Source organism: Coffea eugenioides, chromosome 3 (assembly GCF_003713205.1).
Source record: "Coffea eugenioides isolate CCC68of chromosome 3, Ceug_1.0, whole genome shotgun sequence".
Classification (NCBI taxonomy): domain Eukaryota; kingdom Viridiplantae; phylum Streptophyta; class Magnoliopsida; order Gentianales; family Rubiaceae; genus Coffea; species Coffea eugenioides.
This window is the reverse complement of record NC_040037.1, coordinates 4,777,259-4,796,551: the sequence shown is the minus strand read 5'-3', so window position 1 is coordinate 4,796,551 and position 19,293 is coordinate 4,777,259. Positions and strand designations below refer to the sequence as shown.

General features: G+C 34.9%; 1 protein-coding gene across 1 annotated transcript; it reads right to left on the bottom strand.

The window, feature by feature from the left end:
• Positions 1-18,261: 18,261 nt before the first annotated feature.
• LOC113765051 (transcriptional regulator TAC1-like) lies at positions 18,262-18,828 on the bottom strand. The gene has a single exon (XM_027309102.1). The coding sequence runs from the start codon at positions 18,826-18,828 to the stop codon at positions 18,262-18,264; it is 567 nt and encodes a 188-aa protein (XP_027164903.1).
• Between the last annotated feature and the right edge of the window lie 465 nt (positions 18,829-19,293).

Genomic DNA, 19,293 nt, shown 5'->3' with positions numbered 1-19,293 from the left:
TTAATAATTCAACAACTTAATTGATTCAAATTTCAATTTTATCAAACGCACCCCTATACTTGTTCCATTAACCTACAGAAAGCCATAACTTAAATTTATGGGGTTTTAGTCTAATCTCACTCTATATTTAAGATTAAATGCAATGGCTAATAACAAATTTTGGTATAGATAAAATGCTAGTAATTACTGTCTTACTATCACTAAAAGGCATTTTACGAAACATACGGAGATACTTGTGAGATGTCAATTAACAACGTTTAAAAAGCCAACCCTAGGAAAGCTTTCCGATTTGCTCTAACAAATTAGGACGGTGGTTTCATTTAATTATGAAATGAAGAAGGAAGGCCTTTAGTTTTCAAATAAATGAGAGAGGAGGTTGGTATAATTTACCCTAATTAACCATTTTAACCTTGAACCGTTATTCTAGGAAAGAGTAGCAAACAAAATTCTTCCACTCTTGATACCTTCAAGGTTAGACAAGGGCACGGATCAAAGAAAGGAAGTAGAAGGAAATATAGCATGTGGTCCAAGCTGGATAGATGGACTAAGGGGAAATTTACCTAAATTAGTTCGGTCCTTTCCATGAAAAGAAAAGAGTTCAACAGGTTTGCTTGGGTCCCGAAAACCTCCCATCTATTTTCTCCTTTCCATTAGAGAACAGAACAAGGAGAAATGATCTTGAACCGTTACCATCATATTCATATGGGGTCATTTGATGGAAGGAATAGCGGTCTTACGATTAATTTAGATAATAATTTGTTATGCGGGCTACACATGCATTGATTGAATTAATTGCTATTGTAAATGTTAATACTGTAATGAGATGGTAAGTAGGAGTACAAGATGAACCAAATTACTCGATAGTCAAACTGAACTCGAATTGGTAAGAGGTTTATCAACTAGTCAAACTTGAATACTATTTTATGTTTCATAAAACATTCAAGTTCAATAAAAAAAAAAAAAAAAACTTATTCAAAATCGATTCGACAAATAAACAAGTTAAGTTTGAATAAAATTTTAAATTCGTTAAAATAATAAAACACACTTGAACACCAAAATGTTGGTTTGATTAGACTTGTCTATACCCCTAATGGTAAAGGAAGATCATCAATAGTAGCAGTAAATGTTCATTTGGCAAAGCCCCTCACTAAGCCAGTTAATTTCCAAGAAGAATTGAGGGAAAAGGATTGGCAAGTGTGGTTTCCCAAAAAAGAAAGAAAGGTTGTGGGTACAAATAGACCCGTGTACGCAAATGCTGATTTGTGACAAAAATCTAGCAAAGTACAACTAAAATTGAAATATTATTGCATCAGGTTGAGAAGTTAATCGTTCAATAACACTAGATCTTCCAACTACTGAAAATAGTAGTGAGGCCATTCAGCAATTCCTCAAAAGGTCAGGACAAGATATAACATTATCAACTGATTGTCGGGCTGTCCCAGAATTGATATATAATTGTTCTAAAAATACAGACCGAAATAGATTCGGTCCAAGGTCCTATATCTAAAACATACTACATTATTGGGAGTATGCATTCGTATTACTATGTAATTGTCTTCCCAATTAATTACTCCACAGCATAATGTCAATTAGGACATTATTGCCTTTGACTGGGGGTTTCCAGAAAATAATAAAGGGAAAAAGTCATTTCCATATTCTTAATTGCTTTGCTGCGGCAACCGCTAGGAACAATTTATTTGCAGCAGACGACAAAGAAATGCATAATCCCCCCATATTTTTATGTATTTATGGTTGGATCCTAGTTAATCTTTCCCTAATATTTCGTATTTAAAAAAAACCAAAACTACTGCAACTGGTTTAGCAAAAGTAATTTAGTAGAAAGGGCTCCACCAGGGAGTAATTACAATTACTTGGGTAAGTGAATGGAAATGTAAAGCATATTCTTTTCATAGTACATGCACATAGTTGCACAAAGGTCTCGTTGGCTTAGACAAGACCTTATGATTGGACACTGACTTTTAGGTCAATTGTGTAGGTTTCGGTTTACCATTCCATGCTGAAGTTTCTGATAACTAAGATGATTAGGGACGCGGGGGCTGGAGAAGGTGTAACACCATTTGTACATGGTGTAACATCATCTGTACAAGGTGTAACAATAGAACAACAGCGAGTAACAATAGAACAATATTTTTGTGGGTCCCACACGGCGTGAAAATCGAGTTACAAGACGTGATCTGAGCCGCACAAATTTTTGAGACCTCATCCAGGCCGTGAACTGCCTGGGACGGTTGTCAGAACCGTCCAGGCCCCTCGTCCGATGATTAGAGGGGGGGGGGGACAGAAGAAATTGGCATTTGACTTGAGATATTGTTGAGTTTATTGTGAAAATAGTTTCACTATTTTTTCGATTGCTGTTTTCTGAAGTTTTGTAGAAAAATACATCGTAACGATTCGACGTACGTGAAGCAAAAAGATGGCGGTTTGACATGCATAAGATAAGATAAAATGAAAATTAAAAAATGTGCTGACGAAAAACGTGAATTTTTTTTTTTTTAGCTAAATAATCTTCAATCCGAATGAAGCTAATTTTTGCATCTATTGCAACACAGCACTAGTATTTTAGTTGGTATATAATCTTAACCGGATCAAAACAATTTTTCTACAGACAGCTGTACATCATGTTGAGAGGCAGGCAGCGGCATGGACAGATAACATGGATGGAAGGGTCTAAATCTCTCATTTTTCTGTTGGCAAAAACAATAATAGTACGTTTGATCCGGTGGAGTAGCAAATACAAGGTATTGCCTTTAGTACGTATTACGTTTTTTAGGCTTACAAAGGAAAGAAATTAATTGTACAAGTAACGTGATCCAGCCACATTGAACAACCTCCAGCTATCTCTGTCACGTATCATCAAAAATCTACATCGAATTTTTCAGGAAAAGGTTTGGAGTTATTGAACCCGGCAATAAATGCATTGCATATGTTTCCAAATATCAACCGTTATGCTGCGTTGCTTCTGCTGCAATTGCTTAATCTGCACAAAAAAGAGTGAATGATGCATTTGTGTCAAATTCATGAACCTTCTCCACCTACAAATTAGCCTGGTCCCTGGACACATCCATGATACAACTACTCCTCCCACAAAATTTAATAGAGAATTTGCCGTCAAGGGATGGTAGCCTCCTATTCACTAGAAATACTTTCACAGGGTTTGAAAGATGTGATAGCACCTTTCGTGATATATACGAAGCTTTTATAGTCCAAAGTGCATACTGTTTTATGAGCTTTGAAAGGCTTTAAGGCCCTCAAGTCAATTTTGTGTTAGAATGCAAAAAATTGGGAGGAAAAATGGTCAATGGAAGAATTCTTAAACCGAGAAAGACCAGAAGAGACCAAGGAACACGAAATGCACTATGAATTTATTTTATATTCACTTGCAAGTTAGAGAAAAATGTATTATTATAGAAGAAGATTACGGCCTTGTTCTCAGTTGTTTTAGATTTTACAAAATATGATTATAGAAATTGATTATGAGTCTCTTCTCAACTAATTTTTGAAAGCCTGATTTTAACTTTTGTTGTGTTCTCAACCTATTTTAGATTTTTTGAACCCAAAACCGATGAAAAACAGAAGTAGGTTTTGGAGTGCTTCACTTTTTCATGTAGATAAAATTAGCCTTTAAATTTCAACATAATTACTAAATTACCTAAAGATTAGATTACTCTTTAAGACGGGATCCTTGTCCATTTTCCTGTCCAATGCAAAACTACGTAGTTTCATTTACTAATATTGTTGATGTGGCACATAACATTAAATGCATATTTAGGAGGTGTTTGATAAATAGGTTTCAAATTCAATAATACCCATAAATGATGTTTGTTTATAACTAATTGTACCCATAGTCTTGTATTTTGGAATTCCACGCGGCTTGATTCAGATGAGATTAGACAAGCATTTGAGGATGAGATCCTTGAGTTTGTCAGAGTTGTAATTACGTGCAGTCATGTTGATTCAAAAAGCAGGCCGTTCATGCTAAAATTGAATTTGAAACCCATTTACCAAACACTCCCTAAATATGCATTCAATGTTATGTGCCACATCAGCAGTATTAATAAGTGGAACTACATAGTAATTTTGTATTGGACAGAAAAGTGGACAGATATAATGGACCCATCTGATAAACAAGGACACATGAGTTAATTTGACAAATCTAATTTTTAAGAATCAATTTTATAAATCAGTTTTTACAAAATTAGAATCAGTTGAGAACATGCCTTATAGAGAATAATCAAAATCAGTAAAAGTTGCTTTTTGAGTTTGTCATTAAAAAAATCTATAATCAAAACACAAAAGTAATCAAAAAATATTACAAAAAATGATTATCTAAAATCAAAATTTATAATTTTAATTTTTTGATCATTAAAAAATCTATAATAAAAAAGCAATTGAAAACTTCACAAAAATTGATTCCATGATTAGTTAAAATAATCAATCGAGAACAAACACTTCATGAGATGCTATTGAACAGCTCAAGTACTTTTAGTTGGGCAAAAGTCAAAAACAACAAACGGGCGATACATACAAACCAAATTCATTAGTAATTTTACATATACATATACATGATCAATAGTCAATTATGACAGATACATACATACTAATTGAGTAGTTACTACGTTAAGCAGAATCCATTACAAATCCACTTGTGGTTTTCGGATTTTCCTGGTTGGGCTTGTTGCAACGCAACCCACAGTTTTTGACTCAGGTTGTTGGACTCACTGTTGGGAGTCCCAATCACAACAATTCTATAGCATCATTGAGGATAATTGATGGGGAGGATGAAAATTCCCATTTGGAGATCACCATCTTCCAATTAAATCAACCAACCACAGAGGTAGCATTTGTCTCTGAACAAATGAAGTTGGACCCTTGAGCTCAATGATGTTACCTGAAGAAAGAAAAGACATGTGATAGAGTAGAATGATCACCTTGTGCTGTTAAATTGGAGACAAACCCTCAATTACGAGGTGGTTTCGGGCTTTTGGGTGAAGATAATTATGAGTAATATTAGTGGGCGGCACAAAACCTAGCAACCAAGGAGCAATTCTAGTCTATGTTAGTTTGTCGTGATCATATGGTAATACTATACATATCCTACTTGCTCCTTATCCCATGAGAGCTCGTTTTTCCATAATCATCTTTTTCCCTTCTAGCTGTCAACATTTGGTTTATCATACTTATCGTTTATCTACAGCCTTGACTCTAAAACCAGCATCAAATCTTGATTAGCTAGCCACATATCACAAGCGCGAGCAGTAGTATTAGATTTCTAAACCATTCTTTTTCGAGGAATCATTTTTCGATAAATTATAATAACCACTTCTTGGTATTCTCTACATTTCATATCAGCAGAGTACTCAGTTTCTTGGACTTGTGTGTATATTAACACACAACACCAACCCACAAAGTAATGGGCTTATCTCCTTCTTGAGTTTAAAGAAAACGTGGCACAAAGCATTAAATTAGTCAAAAATGAATGATAAAACACTTGAGAAATGAGACCTGTAAACTGGCAGAGATGGCTGGGCTAGTGATGGTGTAGCTTTACCAGAATGCCCGAAAATGTGACCAAGATGATCATGAAGCCACGAAGGGAAAGGGGCTATGAATCTAAAGACTAAAGAGGTTGTCCTTCACGAGTTTGCCACAACTAGTGTACGATATGATTTGCATGCTAATCATCAATAGTGGACTGGAAGGGAATCGAAGCAATGAGTCTGCGTGAAAATTCATGGAATCAATGGATAGCACAAGCTTGGCGGTGGGTGGACTTTATATAAAAGGAGGGATAAGTTCATGAACTTGGACGGATCGATGAATATGTGGTCTCTCTAAGATTTTGATGAAAACATGTATAGAATATCATACTGAAAACAACTTTACATTACCGAATCATTAAGGGTTTCAGCCAATTCAATCAGGCTACATTGGAAGTTTAGGCAGGAAAAGAAGATGTTGTGTTAATTAAGTTCATCATGTCTTTTTTGGTTTGACTGTTACTTCTGATCTATTATATTCATTGATTTTTATACATGTATGTATTTGTGTCATATTTCGTGTTTTTTCTACTAGCAGAGCAAACATTGTAATGAAATTATGCTTTTATCTAATTTTTTTTTTTTTTAAAAAAAAGAAAATTTGGGGCAATTCCTTGGAAATTTATTATTTATGTCGTTGTTGTTAAAAAAAAATTGTATACAAATCTTCATTTTACTTTCTTTTGTATTCTATGTACATTTGAGTTTATATTATATGACCACTATCAACTATCGAATTTATATTCGTGTGTCCGAACTTCATTAAAAAAGAAAAGCTCTTTATTGAAGAGAAATGGAGAGAAAAAGGTTTTCGTGATGCTAAGATCTCAAAACTCCATAAAGAAAATCATTGACTGTATTTTCCTTTCTTTTGCTTCCATAATTTTAACTTTTTTTTTTCTTTTCTCTTTTAAACTCTCAGACTAGCTAGGTCTTAAATTGGAATCTGAAAATATCCCTTCCTCAGAACCAAAACCAGGAAATAGTTAAGCTGGTGGTGGTATGTCCAAAATATGAAATAACGAGGCCTTAGTTTTCACGTCATTCTTGCTAAATCCAAAAAACTCTTTTGGCATTTATGCATACTATTCTTGCTTCTTATCTAAACAAGAAAGAGAGGAAAAAAAGGGGAAAGAAAAAGAAAATAGAGAGAAATTTAAAGAAGGGTTTTCAAATTGAAGGTGCTAAGTTCACGATTTCTTAAACCAAATCATGAAGCAAATGTCTTTTCCGTCCTAAACAGCCAACCAAAACCATGCATTTAAAAGAATTAAACTACGATTATGACGCTTTCCAGTGCGTGCCAAACTAAAATTCAGTTACTTTTGGAATTAAAACTCGATCGCACGAACCGATCTGTCATGCCAGTAGTATTTGGCTTGGCTAATTAATGTATTACTTGTCACTTGTCAAAACCTACAATTCAAATGTGTTCTTTCTACCAAGAGTTTACAACTCATAGAATTCCTTAAGTCCCGACAATTTTTTGGGTCAGTTTCTTGGAAGTTTCTAGGGTTTTAAAATAAATTAACCAATAAAACCTTTAATTAATAAACTATTATATATTTCTGTTTCCTATACTTGTAAATGTCAAATGGAGAAAACTATCTCAAATCTTGTCTTGACAAATAAACCATTGAAGTTTAGAACTATCAATCCTTCAATTTCACATGAACCATCTCTTTCATCCCCCTTTTCTAATCACATATTAAAATTGATGCAGCTGTTGTTGGTTATGAGTATAACATGGATCGTTGAAATTCGTCCAATACAATTTGATTTATATCACCGTTTAAATGGCAGATTAAATAAGTATATATGTAATTTAAGAGATACAATAGATCTAGAAAAATTTGAACAAATATGAAAAATAAAGAAAATTTGAAATTACTTTTCAATGAGATAAATTGTTGCAACTCCATTCTGTGCATGTTACAAATGTTAGATCTGCTAATCAACACGGCTTTAAACTCCAATAATAAGGATGAGATGCGTAGAGATAGATCCAAGACTCAAAAAAATACTAGATCTAATAATAAGGTCTCAAATGAATTCAGATTTAACAACAAAATAAGAAAAAAAAAAACAAATCGAAACTTGGAAAATTCTCACTAGAAACTCTCAAGAAAACAAAGAATTCTCACTAAAATTTTTTTTTGAAAGAGACTATCAGAAAAATAAAATAAAGCAAAATTCACGAGAGAGAGACCACAGAAAATTCTTATCAGCGATTATTGATTGATTGATATATTGGTAGTGTTTGTGTCTATCTAAGACATAACTAATTAATTAAAATTTCAATTACGTCTTGGAATCAATCAACTATAATTATCCAAAAATTGAGTGTCGGTCACTGATTCATTCATCCCGTTATGAATCAATTGACTGAAAAGTGGTTCCTTGAATTCCTCCAATTTCTTAAGCCTCCAAGACAAATGTTCAAAATCAAAACGGGGTAGGGCCGGCACCACGACCGCGTCACCCCTCTCGAAACGACGGCAAAGTGGGATCGACAAGTGTTTATGGCAAAATATGGCAACCTGAAGATGCTACAAGATCATAATTTTGTGTTGACAATGAACATGACTAAGGTTGGGAAAGTCAAGATCACAATGCAGTACAATCAACAATGAGTGGCACACTTTCTTTGATTCATGCGTGTCCCCTTTTCTTCCTACTATGAAATTTAGCTGGCCTTGTATGTATGGGTGCCATTGAATACTGATTTGTGTGTCAGGCCAGGCTTGCGATGCTGAGAATTTTCTCCCCCTCTACCCTACACTTTGAACAAGTATACAACCCACCCTTCCCTAGTTTGGATCTCTGCTCTTCACAGTTTGGTATGGTTTTGAATCGGGTATGGTCTGGCATGATGGATAGATGCAGCGGTAGATCTATTTTTGAGGAAGAAGGCAAATAAAAAAAAAAGAAAAAGAAAAAAAGTGACCTTAAGTCCTTATTGGATCTAATTTTTTATGAATAAGTTATCACATTTAGAATTCACTTATCAATTTGTCTAACTGGTATTTGATGAGCACTAATTAAATAAAGGACCAAAAGTCGGTATAATAAAAAAGTCATTTCAACTCGAGAAAATCTACAAATTGAATAGAAAACAAACGTCAGTGCATGCATGAGAGAAGAAAAATATGTGGTATTCCTAGGTTGAGGGTTCAGAAAATCAATCTATAAAAAAATCTACTTAATAGACTAAATACATGATGAACTCTTTTTTTTTGTTGTAATTTTCTAATGAACATCCATTAGCATATCTAAATATAACTTATCATTTGAATATACACGTTGACAATTATTACATCTTGTATTTAGATATTTTCTCAAATTAACTAAATTTTTCCAAACAAATAATATCTGGAGCCCATTTAACGGGTGCCGAATGAAAACCTCCGGAACAAATAAATGCAGGGAGTAATTTGTTCGAGTTCAATGTCATTAATGTCATTTCCTTAAAAAAAGAAAAAATGTCATTTCCTGGTTCCGATAACCTCCCTAAAAAGGCTGAATTCATGCACCTTATTCACTATGCTGTCATTGTAGTCTACAGGTTGGGCTTACTAGGCCCAATAATTGGGCCCACAAATTTGATACAGAAGAAACATTGCTGGTACGATCATGGACCACACGCCGACACTATTTGCTGAGGCTGACATTTTGTTGCTTTCCTATGAAATGGCCGTTGACTTCAAAATGCAGACTGATTGCCGCAAAAGCAATCATGAATCCACTAAAAAAAAAATATCTAAGCTGCCTCTATGTAAATTAATCAATTATATCATGATGAAACACAAGAGCACTGTGTTGCTGACCAAATCCCATGAATTGGGCTGAAAAGTTGGAAACTATCCACAATTCTACAAATGGCTTAATTATATGGATTTGGATTATATAGCCCAAAGTCAAATTGATGGACATTCCATGGCAAGTGTTAGGGTTGAAAAATCAATTAATCTATTCGATATTCAAATTTAACTCGACTTGGTAAGAATTCGTTCGAGTTTTGCTTGCCAACGAGTCAATTCAAACTTGAATACATTTTATGTTCGATAACTTTTAAATTCGATAGAATGCTCGTTTAAATTCGATTAGGCAAATAAACAAGTAAAGTTTAAACAAAATTTTGAATTCGTTAAAATAATCAAACAAGTTAAAATAGTAAGGTGTTCGATTCAATTAGACTCGTTTACACTCCTATCGTGGCATATCATAACATCATTAGCTTCTCATAAGCCATTGGCTATAAGTAGCACACATGCATGGGCAATATTTCACATCAAGTTCTTGATTTACAGCAGGCATTTTGTTCCAAAAACTAATTTTCATGGTAATGTGTATGCTATACCAAAAGACAGTACCTATCCTAAACAAAAATACCAAAATAAAGTCACAATGTCAATATTTAGTTAGTCTCTAGTGAAACATCAAATTGTTGTGAATTTTGCATAAACTCTACTGAAACTCAATAATTTCCGGGGGTAGTTGGTCAAAAAGAAATTATCCAAAAATTTTAACATTTTTAGCAAACACATTTTTCAATTGTCTTTTTATGTTATATATATTAAATCATTACAGTATACTTTTCTATAAAATTTTTAAAAAATAGCAATTCAAACGGGATTAATTTCATCAGAGGTGAGAATACTTCTTGCCTTTTTTCATACACGTATAGAAATTCGAATTTGGCACCCTTTATTATGTAGATCAATTTCCTTGTCAATTTAAATTGATACCGGATATAGTTCAATAGAAACATGGCCCTTTGGTGATCAAGCACCTTTTGTTTCTTTTGCCCGCAATTTTTTTCTTGCTGTGTTAATCCAAGTTACTTTGATAGCCGTCCAAACTCATGGGTCCCACATCAAACACATAGGTAGGGATGACAATGAGGGCGGGTGCCGCTGCGGGGGGCTCTCGGGGCGGGGGGGAATTTTTTCCCCCCGTTTAGAAACGGGGCGGGGGCGGGGGAGTATACCCCCGCCCCGCCACCCGCAAAAAAAAAGTATATATATATAAATAAATATATATATAATAGGTAATTTAATTAGTTGTAAACTTATGATAATGATATTATTAGTTAGATGTATTATATAATGTATATTAGTGTATGTAATATAATTGATATTATCAATTATATGAATAATTAGACATGTCTATTAATAGAATTTATTAATTAGTTATACTAAATTTACTAATACATTTATACTAAATTTCTAATTACACTTAATAGAATAACATTTTTTTCTCAAAAAAAAGCACAAACACAATAATGAATTAGTGATTGTATTTGTACCAAAAGTGAAAACTTGACTATTTTAGTTGTATTTATTTCATCATGTTGGATTGTATTCAAATAACGTTTGTTTGATTGTTTTTATGAGTTTCAATTGTAAAATTACAATGAATAATAACTTGATGATGTGTTGATATTTTAGTACTTAATTATTTATTAAAATTTAACTATAATAAAATTTTATTAACCCCCGAGGAAAATTTTATTAACCTCGCGGGTGCCCCCGCGGGGGAAGCGGAGCGGGGCCGGGGCTGGGCGGGGGGAGTGGGAGGCGGGGGTCGGGGGGAATTAATAGGCAACGGGGCGGGGGGGGGGGAGGGGTCCCCCGCCCCAACCCCGCCCCGTTGCCATCCCTACACATAGGCAGACATACTACTGTTTTTAAATGTAATATTTTTTTGGGAAAAGAGTCCCAATGGCGCTCCAACTATTTCCCAGGTAAAGTTTTAGCCCTCCAATAATTAATAATAAAGATTTGGCCCTCGATCTAATAAAATAGCATATTTGTGGCCCTTCTGTCAAATCGGCAGTTAAAATTGACGGAAAGCATCATCTGGTGCGACGCGCGACCAAATATCAAGGGCATTATGGTCTCTTTCCCAAGGAACAAGTTCAGGATGTCGCTGGGTCTTCCGGTGGCGGCAACGGTGAACTGCATCGATAACAATGGGGCAAAGAACCTCTACATCGTTTCGGTGAAGGGGATCAAGGGTAGGCTCAACAGGCTCCCTTCTGCTTGCGTCGGCGACATGGTCTTCAATTCTGAAAAGGTTCAGAGCTGGAAGCCGCACCTGTCCCAAGACAGGCCAGAGGCTTCTCTGCACATATTTTGTGCCCAATTCAGCTCTGAAGCAGCTTATCAAGGGATTTTCCTTAGAAAAAGGCATCCACTTTGCTGATTCAGTTGGGCGTAGCCATGATGTTACAAAGGCAGTTGTTGCGGGTAGCAAAGTATTTGAGTAGGCCATGCGATTGCTCGCTAATTTTCTCGTTGGCAGGCTTGTGGGTTGCAATAATCAAGAGCAGAACAGAGCTGCTTTATGAGATTCGTTTGCTCACCAAAACAACCATTTTTAATCGGTCTTGTTTGGTTGAAGCTGGTGCAATCCCGCCTCTGTTGAATCTTCTGTTTTCATGCGATCCATCGCTATAAGAGAATGCCATGGCATCTCTATTAAATCTTTCAAAGTTTTCCAAAAGCAGGAAAATAATTGTTGAGAATGGAGGTTTGATTTTGATACTTGATGTTTTGAAGTGCGGACTGAAAGTGGAAGCTCGACAGCATACAGCGGGTGCATTCTTTTACCTTGCTTCAGTTGAAGAATACCAGCAACTGATTGGGGAGATTCCAGATGCAATTCCTTCTCTAGTGGAGCTCCTCAGGGAAATGACAGATCGTGGCAAGAAGAATACACTTGTCACGATATTCGGCCTCCTCCTATGTCCTGAGAACCACAGGAGAGTGTTTGCTGCTGGATTAGTCCCATTGCTGATGCAAGAGCAACGGCAACAGTGGCGGTGACACAGGTGGTGGGGTGGTGGAGGGGTCGGTGGGGTGGAGGTGCTTGGTAAACTATTCAGAGACTATAATACCCTTGATATTTGGTCGCGTATCTCACGAGATGATACTTTCTGTTAATTTTAATTACTGGATTTGACAGAAATGCCACGAATATGCTATTTTATTAGATCGAGGGCCAAACCTTTATTGTTAATTATTGAAGGGCTAAAACTTTACCTGTGAAAGAGTTGGAGGGCCATTGGGACTCTTTTTCCTATTTTTTTTTTATCTGTTTTGTTTTATTATTGTAAAAGTTCTAACCCAAATTGAATAGGATCTTCATGTCGGTTTGACTTCAAAGTCAAATAAATTTGTTAGAACATGGAAAATATATTCAAAGACCATTTTGATTTTCTCTAGTAAAAGTATTATTTGTTCTGATAGGTTAAAAACTTGTAGCAATTTAGTCTAATGCTTAGTTGCGTTAGTTAGCCTAAGGATTACATCATCTTTATTATAAACATACTAGGTGGTGCAATTCTTCATTATTTTCATTGTCACATCAAAAATATTTTTGAGTGGAGTTACAAGTAATGGTTAGATTGACGAATTTCAAGGTTTTGTTTGTATTAATACTAGAATAAATTATAGTTGAATCAAGTGCTTAAGGTAATTATGTTTTTTATTAAAGAATAAGCGCGAATCCAATTTTCATGGTTCTCATAGGGCTCTCATTTTGCACATACGTAAGATGATCAAGTCCCCCGCAAAGACATTCATAAGCAGCTTTACCGTAGTTTTTAGCAGATAAACCTAATTTAGATTTAATAGTACATCCCAACAGGGGACGACTATACTTGTTCAATTGATCTATTTCAACTTGGATGCCATCAGGTGGCCCTTGGAAGGTTTTAATATAAGTAGGGGGATTCACAAATCTTCTAGTCATAAAGCGCGTAGGACTTTGAATCCAAATACATTACCTACAATGGAAGTAAGCATGTTTGTAACTGAACCTTCTTAAAAAAGGTACAAGGGGCAAGCTACATAAGCAATAAGTATTAGTTTTATGATGTTCTTGATAGTTTTTGTATTTTGATTATATATTTTTAATAACAAAAAAAAGTTAAAATCTATAATTATCCAAAAAGTAGCTTTTGCTTTTTCTGATTATTCTCTATAATAAGTTTTTATAATCAAATTTTGTAAAATCTAAAGCAATTGAGAAGAAGAAGGTATGGCAATATGTTATTGGTGGACGAATAAAGGATACGTCTTTACATCTTTAGAAACGTACATATTTTCAGATGCGATTTTATACTGATTCGTTCACTATTCAGTGACTAGAGAAAATATAAAATCCCTTTCTAGCTCTCATACCATTTGCTCTCACTGGATTTGATAGCTACCTTCGGCAGCGAATTAAATTTAATTTTGCATTGAAAATTAATAATTAATCGTCAAAACATATCCTCACACGTGCTTGTGATGTGAAGCTTTGTTCAAGAATATTGTCAGTTTCTTCTGATTATTCATCCCCAATCGGTGATTATTTAGAAAGACAACGTTGTCATCTACAGTAGGTTCCAATAATGGAGAAAGTTATGATCAAATTATTTCTTTAGGTAAGTTATAAATGAAAGGACACGATCAAAATAAAAGCATTGCAGATTGTAAAAGCAGATTTTTACAATAAGATCTCACTCATGTCATTGAGATATCGAACCACTTTCTTTTTTTCCTATTTATTTTTTAATGTTGCTGGTTGATGAATTTGAATTTGACATTTTTTAAAAAGTAAATGAGAGGTTTCTTATTTATAATCTTTCTCATTTTACCATCCAACTCAACCATTCCCAACGGATTGGTTGTTTGCCCAATCTCCAGGAAAATATCATTTATCATACAAACTCAGATAATTGCACGATGTTCAATGTTTTACTGGACTGTAAGATTAAAAACCAGAATTTATTTGCCATTTTTACACTTTCCTTAAGGGAATTATCTCTCAGCTTTTATTTGAAAGCATTTTTTTTTCTTTTCTTCCTTTGATGATCATCTATTTCGTGTGACTGTACATGATAAAACCAATTTTTTTTTTTTTTTTTAGAGAGGATGGTAAAACCAATTTAAGCCCTTTTTCTCTCAAACAACATCCATTTTTGTGCCAGAATTTCCTAAGTTAATCACCAATGTGGAAATGAGAGCCCAACCACTCTCTTAAAGCTGCAAAGACTATTTAAGTATGGGAAATAGTGCTAAGATATTATTGACCAAGAGTGACGTGCTCTTCCTAATCAAGTTAATTGCGTGAAGCTATTTGGCAGTTCTTGGTCCACTTTCTAATAGTAGGTGTTTTGTTCCCATTGCCCATTTCCAATTCTCCAATTGTTTTTGTTACTGTATACATATATATGCACACACAATTTTTCGAGATACCGTCTGAGGTTGCGTTTGATAAAATTAAAATCTAAAAATTAAAATCTAAAATCTAGTCTGAATCAATTAAATTATTAAATACTAAATTTAATATATTGGAGTGTATATTAAATTCAGTAATAATAATTGAATAGTTTATTACTTATTTTTTAGAGCAAGTTTTGGCTAGAAAAAATTTAGTGTCAACAAATTAATTCAAATGTTTAATTTTTTTTATTATCAAACACGTCTAAACATGTTAAAATTTGAATATATTAAGTATAGAATTAAATTATCAAACAGGGCAAATGATTTTATCGATAGCCAACTCAGTACTTCATTCAAAATCAACGATAGAACATGACAAAATAATTGAAAACTTTTTCGGCTTCTAAACTAACATTAATGTAGCATTCAACAGACCAAGACTCCAAGTGTTTACGTATGCTTCTTGTGTATTCCAAGAAATAGACAAGAAGTGTATGATAGATTAATTGAGTATTCCGCCTTGCTTGACTTGCAACTAATCAACTCTGATGAAATTAAATTTTTTTTTTCAATTGGATTGCTTGTTTCTCCTTGATTTAGTATAGCTTCTATTGACATGTTTTAATACGAACTTAGAAAAAAATTAACCCTTTTCCAACGGATCCATTTACGCGCAATGCTATCCATATTACGTAAAGAAACACGTCCGAAGCCAGTACCACTAAAAGGAGTATGGCGTACACTGTTGCATTATACCTTCCATTTCTTTGTTTTAATTTGTACAAATTGTTTTATAAAGTCTATGTGAATTGGATGAAAACCCTAAATTGTAAATGTGTCATGGCAAACTTTATGTTAAATGTATAAAAAAAAGGACATCTTGAAAGCAGAAGTAGACAAGAAATGTCTTCTTGAAAGGAGAAGTAAACTAGAAATGCAACTGAAGAGAAATGAGACTCTGAAAAACAAGAAAAAAATATTGCATGCTCTCTCTGTATTATGTGATACATCACACAATACTGATAGGTCAAGTGATACTGATGGGTCAAATCTTATATATTCTATACCTGAACAAGGCTATATTCACTATCCATATTTAGTGATTAATTATTAGCAGTAGTACACTGCATGATAATAAATAACAAGAAGAGCCTGAGATGAAGTATTTTTAAGGGCCAAAAATAAAATATACCTTCTGACTTCGAGGAAGCTTCATCTACTAGGTTCGTATTAACAATGGCCGGTGCACCATGTAACAAAATTAAAATCTCCTAGCTAGGATCTACATTGGCAGTATAGCTAAAAACAATCGATAGTCCCCATCAATGGATTTTATCTTCTTCAGAAACCAGCAAAACATCAATTTCTAGGTTTACGATACTTGTCTAAAATCACATGCACAGGAACAAACAAAAGAGCAGCAGCTCTCAGCCTACACAAATCACTAATTCTAACAGAGAAAATCAAGAATTTCAATGTCAACGTACAACTACTCAAAGCCCATCAAGTGTCTAATTAAGCTCAATGAAGAACTTGAAATGAGGACAAGCATTGAGTTTTAGGCAAAATTATTTTCTATCTCTTTCATCTCAAGTATTTAATGCTTTTGAAGTCATGCAAATGCACAGCATGGACGCAAAGAGGATGAGTCTCTGATGTCTAATGCACACTGGACCTGCTGCCTCTGAGTAACCAAAAGTTAATGTAGCCGCTTTCCAAATAAAGTGACTGAAAAAGCCTAAAAATCCATTAATAGTGCATTTGTTGCATGACGTGCAAACCTTAGCTGCGAGAATTAAAAGTTTGAAAATTTAGGTAAACAATAATGTCGTGCAATGATGATTTTGTTGCAAGAGGTTAAACAGGAACCCACAAAAAAAAAAGAGTTTGGTACTGGGGCAAAGTGGTGCAACTGCAAAAGTTTTAGCTTTTGAGGAAGAAGAAAAGTTGAAAATTTGTGAAATAAAGGAGCATGTTCATGCTTGATGCTCTCATGCAAGCCTAGGATTATAAAGATACTTGCCATGCCAAGAAAAAATGAATGTAGTAATTCAACACAGCTCGTATCGTCCTCCCCTTCCCCCCCCCCCCCCCCCACCACCAAACTCCCACGAAATATTAGAAAAAAAAAACAAAAAGGAACGTGCACCAGTCTTATGTAGAACGATAATATATCTTGTTTAGTGAAAACTTGTTGAACCTTAGACATCTTGTCGTGGTAAAAGAAAAAAAGAAAGATAATCCACTCTACTTACCGGAGAAAACGAGTTGTGTGCTGTTGATGATCCCTAATGAGGAACAAGAAGTGTAGCAAGAAACAAGGCAAAGCTGCCATGGTAAGATCGTAGATATCAGACCTTGCTACATTTCAACTTTTACGAACAATTACTCCTAAGAAACAACAAAATTTTGTTCATAATTTCATCGATGCTGACAATCGCTCAACGAGGTTATGGATAAGAATGTGGTTGGACACTTGGACTTGAGTGCTTCGATCAATAACCAAACCACAGATTCCAAGTGTTGCAACTGACCGTTAGTTCTCCATCTTGACAAAAACAGGATGCTATTTTAGCGTACATGTAAAAACAGCAATGGTCTACTTATCCACCGTTGTGATCTCTAACAACAGCATAAAGCACTGTTTTTTTATGATGCCAGAATTGAAAAATGACAGAAAAGTGTTTCATCGTGCGTTTTTTGTCTCCCAAACACAAAACTTCAGATTCCCACGATCTTTGATCAAGTACTAGTTTATTGTTTATACTGCTAGAACTTCGAAATTAGCGTGTCATAAAAAGATAAGAAAAATGATAGTAATAAAATGTATAAAAAGCCCGGATCATTAACTTTTTCGAGGACACAACTCCTCTTTGGAAACCAAGAAACAGGAGATGGAATTAGGATGAAAAACAATGCTTTTGATGCATATTTCAAGAAGCTGGCCTCTGATTATCAGAGTGAAGAAAGCTTAGTGAACGGGAGAATGATTCCTTCAAATCACCAATGTGACACAAGGAAAGAACCTTGAGAGATGGAAGACCAATCTCAGACGTATAAACAAATAAAACATCAAATAGATCCTTGCATGCCAAACTAAAGAAAGATCCATGTTGAATAATTAACTGCTAAAAAAGAGATGAATTACTCGTGAATATGTAACAAACAGTACTGAAGAACAATAGTCTTCAATAATCACAAACATAACTGGCATTCACAAAAAAAGCACCAGGAGCTATTTCTTTCTGAAACAAGTGATGCTCATACTACTGATTCATAATACCTTAAGCAAATTGCAGGATAGAGGAAAGCTAATCCATCCTTCCATCCTTGCAATTGCTCCTCCAAGGCAACCTGCTGATGCGAAAATAAAGTTGAGCAGAGAGAAAATGAATCTGTTGTATGAACTCACTCTTGTTTTATGTAAAGCTTACTCCACTTCACTAATATGAACAAACTTTCATAAGAATAAAACCAGCTTCTGTTGGCTAAGGGTAGTGACCAAGACGAAGCTCCAAATCCACTTCATTTTCAGTTCTGGCAATCTTCATCTCATCACCATCTTCCATGCGAGGGGGGCCGATTTGACGACTCAAGGTTTGATCCATGTGATACTCATGCATGCTGAGATGATGCTCAGACCTAGGAGAAGGCAAATCATGATACTGATGATAAGCATGTAGATAACTATTATTTGAGGAAGGGAAGTAGAGTTGATAACTCATATATGCTGCCATAGCCGTGCTACACTGTTGTTGCTCGATGGGATTTGGTGCAAAATACTTGGGAGAAGTACTCATGTAATCTTCATGGGATGTATTTGTTATTGAATTCCGGTCTTGCTGTTGATGATTCTTCTGCTTGGCCTTGGCTTTATCTTTCCTATGTATGTTCATATGTCCTCCCAAGGCCTGTGCGTTGGTGAAGCCTCTTTTACAGAAAGTGCACTCATAGGAACGTCCAATTCCAGCGTTATCATCATTCATGAGCTTCTCTGGCTGATCGATTTCTTCGCTAGATGTTTCAGAATTGCTGCTATGCTTTCCTGATCCCATCTTCAAGGCTGATCTCAATAACCCTTCAAGAATTTGAGCTGAGGAGGATTTTAAATAATACCGGAGTAAGAGATATGTACAGAGGAAACTCTTTCTTAGATAATTAAAGAGAAAATTATTGGTTGAATGAAGTAGGGTTGGGAACGAAATGAAGAGGAGACAAGGGGAAGACACTAGCTTAGGCTTTGTCCCATCACTGGTGTCCGGAATGAAATTGACATATTAGAATTTTAGCACCATGGTTTCTTATATTTAGCCGGCTCTGGGACGTAATTTTCTCAGAAATTTATCAACTCATTTGACAGGCTAACACGCGCACAAGTGACTAGGTCTTCTTATATTTTATTGGAAACAGCTAGCTAAATACAACCAAATTGGTTGTATTTCAACTTAAAAAAAACTTGTTTGCACAGCAGAAAGATTGGTTCGATATGTGAAATTTGGTTAAAGGAATGTGAGAATAAT